The sequence below is a fragment of the Microtus ochrogaster genome, chromosome 6, assembly GCF_000317375.1.
Source record: "Microtus ochrogaster isolate Prairie Vole_2 chromosome 6, MicOch1.0, whole genome shotgun sequence".
Lineage (NCBI taxonomy): Eukaryota > Metazoa > Chordata > Mammalia > Rodentia > Cricetidae > Microtus > Microtus ochrogaster.
This window is the reverse complement of record NC_022013.1, coordinates 74302065-74311230: the sequence shown is the minus strand read 5'-3', so window position 1 is coordinate 74311230 and position 9166 is coordinate 74302065. Positions and strand designations below refer to the sequence as shown.

The 9166-nt window shown below is 41.5% G+C and overlaps 1 protein-coding gene across 8 annotated transcripts in view; it reads right to left on the bottom strand.

Moving 5' to 3' along the window:
• Esrrg (estrogen related receptor gamma) overlaps positions 1 to 9166 on the bottom strand; it is a 613611-nt gene that overhangs the window by 10556 nt on the left and 593889 nt on the right. For all 8 annotated transcript variants that reach the window (XM_026779823.1, XM_026779825.1, XM_005348853.3 and 5 more), the window contains one exon: positions 4137 to 4406. In XM_026779823.1, the coding sequence (XP_026635624.1) occupies positions 4137 to 4406 (270 nt within the window). The remainder of the gene's footprint in view (positions 1 to 4136; positions 4407 to 9166) is intronic.

Sequence of the window (9166 nt, the reverse complement as noted above, 5' to 3'; positions counted from 1 at the left end):
TCAGTTTGTCTCAGGTAAATGTGTCTCCCAATGGGCACATTTGGAGATTCCCCAAGAGAAATTTTTAAAAAGAGGTGGATACAATAAGGTTCTCAAAAAAAAAAAAATAAATATATGCATTTCTGGATGGATGGATGGATGGATGGATATAAACTCTTGGCCAGCAACTAACTAAAGTCATCTTTAGAACATCATAGAAAATAGGGCAAATTTTTAAAGTTCTCTAAGAAACCAGTAGCTCCTACAGGTTGAAAAGGATTTTGTTAATAACATCTATTCTCATTCTTTAGTTCCATGGAGAAGCTATATTTCTATCTTGAGGTTTTAGAATACAGTCTCTGTCAGTGTCCCCCATACCAAAACAATCTCATCACCTTTATAACTCATTTCAAATATTTATGTCACTATGTGACACTGGACACTGCTTACTTCCCTGTTCAAGATCTCTCTTCACTGGGGCAGAGGAACTCCGAGTAAGAGAGGCAGAAATGATTGCATGAGTCAGAAGGAATGAAGGACACCGGACACCAGGAGATCACAGCTCACCGAATCAGATAAGAAGGGCTCACATGGGCTCACAGACACTGATGCAGTAAGCATGGGCCTGCCTGGGTCTGCACACAGGTCCTCTGCATACATGTTATAGCTGTCAGCTTGGTGTTCTTGTGGGACTCCTAAGGGTGGGAGCCGGTATATCTCTGACTCTTTTGCCTGCTCTTGGGAATCTTTTCCTCCTACTGGGCTGCCTTGTCTAGCCTCAATGAGATAGCTTCTGCCTTGTCTTACTGTACTCTACTTTGTCCTGTTTTACTCTCATGTCTTGGAGGCCTGCTCTTTCCTGAAGAGGAAATGGCAGAGGAGTGGATCTGGGGGGAGAGAGGAGTTAGGAAACAGCGAAGGAGAAGAGGGAGGGGAAACCATGGCTGGGTTGGGATGTATTATATGAGAAGAACCTACTTCAACATTTAAAAAGAATGAATGAATGAATGAATGAATGAATGAAACTACTTACATGTCTAAACCTTGTTCTCTGAAACAGAGGAAATACAGGCTTGCAGAATAGAAAACCATACCCCTAGACAAAACATTCCCAAATATATGCTACATAAACAAATACTTATTTGTGGTATTGCTATTTAATTATCAAGTTATAAGGAATACCTTATCAAAATTCTCCCTGAGGGGATGATAATAAAAATAATGGAGAGACACTAAGCCAAACCTCCATGAGGATTCAAATAGCCTAATTAAATATGGCCCCACCCCATTCCAACCACCTAGATAAGTCACTGTTTCTGTCATTACAAATTTCACAATGTGTGCACAAACCAATTCGTCCTGACTTAGTCCTCAATTACAAGGTTGCTAGAGTTACTCCAGAGTTTAAGCTGATGGCCAAAATCGTAATTATAGTATTCTATCTGCAGATATTTATTCTAGAAGTATTATATAGTAGTAAAAAAGAAAGCACTTAATTTTATTCATATTTATACTTGAATGAAATGAGCTCACTAAAAAAGCATGACATCCCTTATCAAGAATCAAACTGTGTGCTTGCCAAGCAGAAGCACAATATTTATGATTATTGAATAAAAGAAGATGTTTAAAATAAGACAAGAGAGATAACTGAGATATCTCTTAACATCAACAGCCATGCAGGAAAAGGTCACATAGGTCTCTACTAAACAATACTAATTTTTACATAAAAATTCATTTATGTTAATCTAAAATTCCTGAATACTAAAAGAAAAAGTGGGCATTTTCTAGCACATCTATGCAAAATGTCAGCATATGCTCACAGGGATGTGTGTATACAGATGCTCTCACGGGATGTGTGCACACAGGGGCTCTCACAGGGACATGCTCACACAGATGTGATCGCAGGGATGTGTGCACTAGATACACTCCCAGGCATATGATCACACAGATACACTCACATGAATGTTCCCATAAGCATTTAAGAAACTCACATTGAATCCAAACAAGATAAATCTACAAGTTTGTTTCTGTTCTCCTAATTATGGTCAAAGAACAAATGGAACAAAATAACCTTATATCCGAAGTATCAAAGAAAATGACTTTCTAAGTAGGTTACCCCAAACTAAAAGGCTAGGATTTGGACCGAGATGCAATTAATTTTCTTGGTGTAAAGAAGCTAAACAGATGTTAGAATCACCTGGTGCAGAAACCGTCTGAAAAGCCATGCTACTCAGCAACTAGGTCTGGTGAGGCAGAAAATGTCTTAAAAATTTCTAGTTTTAAATTCACGAAATTAACAAGTACAGTAAATAAGGATTTCTGACCACATGCAACGGCAGCAATGCAGGTTCCTTCCTGGCCTGGCAGCAGCAGAACGGGTTTGGAGCATCCATGTTTGAACAGTATCAATGATTAAACTTTTAGTAAGGCTCTGAGAGAGCCTAAATTAGAATACTTAGGCATAAATTATGCCTGGAACATCTCCAGTTGACAACTTATAGCGATTTGGATGACAAAGTTAGCATTGCTCAGGGTTGACAATTAACCAACAATTTACAAAATCAACTGGAAACATAAAAAGATACAAAATGTGCTCACTCCGTTTGAAAAACAACAAATTGCATAAATGGTTTCAGTTAGAATTATTTTTATGATTATCCAGTAAAAATTCTTTGCAAAGCCAGTACTGTGAAATCCTTCATCCAATCTGGAGAAATGCTATATAGTGGAGGTTAAACAAACTATTCTTAGAAAACGTCTATCTCATGTCCCACGTGGACCCTCAGAGAACAGAGCCAGGGTTTCTCAAGAGTTCATAAAAACAAGGTCACTGGTCACAAGAAATCATATTTTAAGTTTCACAGGAAAGGGAAGGGGAACTAGGGTGGGTGGTGTGGTTGGGAGTGGGTTATATTCACAATTAAACCTGTGAAGTGCTAACGCCCATTATGAAGACAAATAGGAAAGTACAACTTCATTGTTGAAAACAATTTCCCTTCTATCAGTCCAAGGATTCGTGCATCAATATTGTAGATGAACTGTTAATTACAAAATCAATTAAAAATTATTTCTAAAAACAGTCACGCATCCCCGGCTCTCAGGGGGGCAATTTGGGCAGAAGATCTCATCTTGGCCAGCCTGCGCCACATCACAAAGTCACCATCCACAAGTAAGCAAAAGCAATCTGGTTTTTCATTTTTCAGCGCGGCTGAGCCCAGCCTGAGATTGATCGTCACATATGGCCCCAGAAAACAAACTGTCAATACCTTGAATACTGCAGAATTTGAACAAATAGCCAGTGCCCATTCAAGCCACTCATTGCATCCCATTTAACAGATTTTATTGACAGTTTCCTTCTTGTAATTAAAGGGAAAACTACTGGCCAGCAACCAAGATAAAGTTCAAAGATAGGGTCAAAACAAAAGCAGCCAGAAAGAGCACGGTGTGACTGTCAATGCTACATGGCTTGAGAGCCATTATTGACAGGCAGGTATCTGAAGATCGGCCCGTCATTAGGAGGGATCTATCTTGAACTTTATGCAAATGTTAAAAGAGACAATGTAGCACAAAGAGAGAACTACAAAGTACTAGTGACTTTTACTTACCAGAGTGTGTCCTGATTTTAGCATACCCCTGTGCAAAGGCAAGGAGTATCTATTCCTTAGCCCTTACTGCAGGGGGCGCTCTCAACAGAATTTGGTATCTAGAGAATTCCAGACTATAAGCCACAGAGTGTTCTTTCCTAACAAAACCAAGAGCATGTATTTTTCTCAATTGCAAAACTGGCCTTTTTGAGAGGAGAGGTGTCTCTCCATAACTCACTGGTGTTGCCTCACACAGAAACAACAATGGAGCTAATTTTGTCCCAAGAGTGCCCATTTGTGGGAGTCCCTCAAGGCCTTCTGCTTAACTATGGCCCAAATTAGTAAATTCATGGGGTGGTAAAAGTGTCACCACTTACGGGAGCAAGTGAAATAAAAGCCGCTCCCTGGAACTTTCTTTTTCTTCCTAACTTTTCACTAGAAAGCTGCACTGATTATAATTTTGCTGACTCACAGAGAATTTACCAAGTGGACCTCACAAATCCCTGAGAAGAGCCCGAAAGGGGAAGACTGACAGCGTTAACAATGCAACAAGGACCACATAGGTATGCCAACCTGAATTAGCAAGAGCTATCGCTTTGAGGGTGACGAATTCTTCTTTCTCCAGCTTCATGCTCTTGTATTTCTTCACCAGCTGCAGGATGGCATTATTTAGGTCAAGAAGGCCTGCTAATTTGGACTGGTCTTCGTCCATTATATAATCGTCTGCATAGACAAGTTCATCCTCAAACGAAAGGGATCGGTACACAACACCAAGGATCAAGATTTCCATCCACGCGCTCTGCAGGAGGCTCATCTGATCAGCCAGCGACAGTGTGGAGAAGCCTGCATGGGAAGATGGGTGGATCAAGTTACTCTAAAGCCACAATTTCATAATGCAATCCGAGCTTCCTAGGATGGGCAAGGTCTGTCTCAGGCCTCAAAACCATGCTGTGCTCTGATTAGGAAAAGCTATTAACTCCCCCACCCCAGTATCATTTTGTGAACCCAAAGTCGAAGTCACAAGCCGGCTCCTATTGGTTGATGCAATGGTAGAATCACAAACCCAGCCAGAGAAATGAGAAAGAGGGGTCTTTGTTTGTAGAGAAAGCACCACCACACCACCTCTCCTATCTACTCCTAACTTTAAAGGAGGAGGTGATCTTTGGTTACCTTCAACTACCTGGTTTTTAAAAACTAGGTCTGATGAGGAGGGTGAAGGCTAAAATAATCCTCCACACATACTGTGGAAGAAAACAATTTAAACTGTGTAACACACAGAAACTCAGAAGTGTGTTTCCATAACAGTTGTGTGAGGAATTAAAACCAAATAAGCATTCGCAACTGACCACTTAGCCCAGCTGACGTCTGTGTAGATTCCTCTCTGAAACGCTAACAAGCATATAAAGAAAGGAGAAATCTTAGCTTACCAGCCCCCACGCCAAAGAAAGAAGTTACAATTCGTACTTATTATTAAAGTCTATTTGTTAAAAATTCTAAATATAGAAATAAAAGTGTCTGGTGGGAAGAGCGGGCAGAAAGCCAGAGCCCAAATGTAAACACTGGCTGGGCTCCGGCTCAGCCGTTCATCTTGCGCAGGGCAATGAACCTGTTTCTGCATTTGGGAAATTTAAGAAGAGCAACCCTCTAACTTCTGACTCACAACGTGCAGTTGGGAAGTGTAAGGAAGTAAAAAGTTGCGACTTATTTTCACCTGAGATAATATCTGGCTCAATCCTTCACTGAAATATTAGAAAGCATCCATAGAGGTTATATAAATTCTCTTCCACACTTGAGTAACGAAAAGAAAATGACTGGGAAATAAAAATAAAGTCTTGTACAAGACAATTCTTTAAGTCCAAGTAGAGGCATGGTGTGTGTGTGTGTGTGTGTGTGTGTGTGTGTGTGTGCGTGTGTGTGTGTGTGTGATATAATGTACTTGCATCTCAGCTCTGTACTGGGGGAAGGGATATGTCAGTAATAATAGCTGATGACCAGCTGACTATTCCAAGGGACTTGAAAAGTTTATTTCCTTGCCAACCATATGCCCCAGAGTTTCAAGTGTATTCCCCCAGCCCATGGTTACTGCATGGTACATTACACCCATCCATGGTATAAGGCCCTTCTAGCAGCAATCCTGTAGAAGGCAGAGTAATGTGGCTAAGGCAGCTTAAGAAATCTCTGTTTGTGCCCTTCCTAAGACATTAAGACCCCACTGTAAATATCCACGGGCTCTAACCTCTGCAGGCTTCTGTTCCCCATCAGTTGGTCCTGTTGTTATTCACATGTAATCAGTTCTGTCCCACATGTCAGTAAAAAGACCAGTGAGCTGCCCTTGGAACCATATGTGCTTAGTAAAACCACAAAAAGGTTCCTTGCACTTCTTCTCATGGGCTCCCCATACCATTTCTTTCCTTATGAAGGCATTCATATGGCATTTGCCAGGGCTTCTTTGGGTCTAGTTTCATATGGTGATTTTCCCTAATTTTTCATCAGTGAAATTTAATATTACTCTAATAAATATATTCTGAGAGCATTTTAATGGAGTCAATGGAGGAAAATAATTTTCAAAGAAAATTAAGTTCTACAAAAGACAAACAAAACTCATTGTTCTTTCCACCGCACCACCCATCCCACACGGACTAACTGCAAAAGAAAGCTACTAGGGGTTTCTTTCACAAGTCAATCAACAGCAAAAACAAAAATCATCACTGGGAAACTTCTGAGCCAGAAGGAATGGATCTTTTTTTTTTTTTAATTTTCCTGGTTTAATTCTTCCTCCTTGCAATCTTAACCAGCAGTTTGTTACCGTTGCAGAAGGAGAGAGCTGGTAGCCCGGAGCGTCGTCCTGAGACAGCCCCATCCTCCCTCCCAGACACTGTAGTTAGTAAATAGATTTACACATCCTCCAATCTCCACCCATCTCTCGGCCGCATAATTAAAAGCAGGATGATTAGTTTATTGAGTGGAAGGAGGAACTTTTTTATTGAGGTCCATCCGTGATTTTATCAGGGCCAGCACTTTTACGGTTGTCACTGGGGTGCAGCCATCCAATTTTTCTTATCTGCCTGATTAATACAAACGCTGTTTCAGGACGCATTAATTAACAGATACAAATCTACGTTCTCATGGAAGGATCAATACAGAGAAGAAAAGAGGCGTCAATGTGAATTTAGTGCTGATGATGGAGAAGGCGCGCTATCGACATTTACGTGTGCCGAAACTTTAAAGTTGCACGGGGCCGCTTTGTCCCTGTGATTTACAAATTAACATTTTTTTTTCAACAGCAACAATGTCTGCGACATTTCTTTGGGGTTTAATTAAGCAAAAGCAATAAAATTTCATTTTTAAAGGTTGGTTCTGCCATTTGTTTCCTCTGTGTTGACGGATCTGTGTCTGTGTCTGTGCTCATCTATTCTGCAAACCTAACTCTCCCCCTTTATTTTACTCTGAAATAACAAAAAAGAAAGGTAAAGAAAAGGTGTTTTTCTTTTTTTCAAACACAAAGCTTTGACAACTTTCTTGTTTGACCTCCTGAAGTATTTTTCCCCCTCACTTTGTTGAAGCAGTACAATTTTCACACAAGCATCGGGAGAAAACACAAAATCCATGCTTTAAAGAGTAAGGCCATCAGGGCCTCTACGTCTTCCGGCTGGAAAAATCAGTGTCTCACAATTTATCCCTTTACAAGTTCACCCTTGCAATCCAGAAACTGGCAGAAAGAATTTCCTCACCCGGACATAGGGAGGCACTCAGACTTTGTACAAAACATTCCTATTGCCCCACCTAAGGGACCCCAATCTGCAATAGAGATTTTATTTCCCTTTCTTATTTATTTATTCATTTATCTATTTATTTATTTGGTGTGGTCCAGACTGACCTTAAACTTGCTACATAGCTCAGGCTGGCCTCACAGTGATGATCCTCCATAGCTCAGGCTGATCTCCCACTGATAACCCTGCATAGCTCAAGCTGGCCTCACGGTGATGATCCTCTAGCTTCTGTCCACTGAGTGCTAGAATTACTACCCTGCACCACTAACATCTGACTTTCAAAAAAAATATCTTTTTCCCCTCCCTTGAGGATGGCTGGCTATATTGCCATTCCACGAAGACACATGGATGAAATCGCATCTTTCTCAAGAGCCGTGAGCAAAGAAGCACAGACACCTGAATGATGAGCCTAAAGGAAAACGCTGCCATTATGAAGCTGACTTTAAGGATTTCTTAAAGACGTGATTGTGCTGTTGGCGCTCAGCTACTGTGTCCAAACGATAATTACTTGTTTGTGTCCTTACCAGGCATTTGCTGGTGTGTTATAGCAACCAGGCTACAACGTAGAGTTCTTGTCATCTAGAACATAGAGCTGTCTTTGGCAGGACACCTTTCTCCCCAGTGAAATGAAATGGGGCTTGACATTGTGTCCCCTGAAATTCACGGGCCGTGCATCCCCGGATGTTAATCTTGGCTATGTGACAGGTTACAGTTTGCAAAGCCCTATTCCAGCTTTGGAAACACCACAGCACATGTTTCTCTCCCAGTCACAGCCCCTGCCATGGGTACCTCTGACATGTCTGATCTCTCTTCGTCTCTGCCTGTCCTGAAGTCAGGGCCATTTACTGTATCTTGGGCAGCTCACTCAGCGGAAGGGCTCTCTACCCTGACCCGCAGCTAAATTGTGTGTTTATCTGCACTCCAAATACACCAGGGGACGGTGGAGAATGACAGCCCTTGGAAGGATTGAAAAGCTTCTCAAGAGGTAGCTGCCCCTGAGGTAGTGGACTTGCAGAAAGCAAGCTTTGTGCCAACCTTCTTGCCCATTTCGGCTGGAAACTTTGGGAGTTGATAGTGGTGCCACAGGCACTAGTCGGGGACATTTTTTTTTCAGCCTGGCAAACCGATGCACTTTACAGTCAGCGTACAAAAAGGCTAAGCATTTGAAAGTGTGAAGGGCAAAAAATATCTGACGGCTAGTCTTCAAAAATACACTTTCATTTCAGAAAGCATAAATGTTTATTTCTTGAATAGAGTGTTGACAGAAATAGGCTGCCGTGCAGGCATTTGGTTTTAACCCCTGCTAGGCATTTCCCTGTCAAATGCTTAGCTCGGAACAGGAAGCCCAGCGTTTCAATCCTCAGGATATTTGTTAGCATCAGTTAATCATGACATTGATTTGCCTGTCCTCGGGTTTTGAACGGCACTTTCTCTATTCCACAAAACAAAAATAAATAAAGATAATTGACATTTTTTTCAACAAATAGCATCTCGTGCCACCGTCGTGATTGGCCTATAGTGACTCACTGAGACAGCAAACAAAGTTGGTTTGGGGAAGGCAGAGCAGGCAGGTTCTCGCGCCCCTGCACAAGTAAACCTGACATTTACAGGAACTGGGCAAGAGTAATGGTTCAGTCTTAGCTTCCAGTAGATGTTCAGCCACAGAACCCTGAGTCAATACGATTTCGTGTGTTAAGTCAGTGCTTTTTGCCCATATTGACAGAGACTATCACTCGTTCTATAACTCACAGAATGCACAGATCTGAGCCTTGGCTCTGAGAGAGAGAGAGAGAGAGAGAGAGAGAGAGAGAGAGAGAGAGAGAGAGAGTGTGT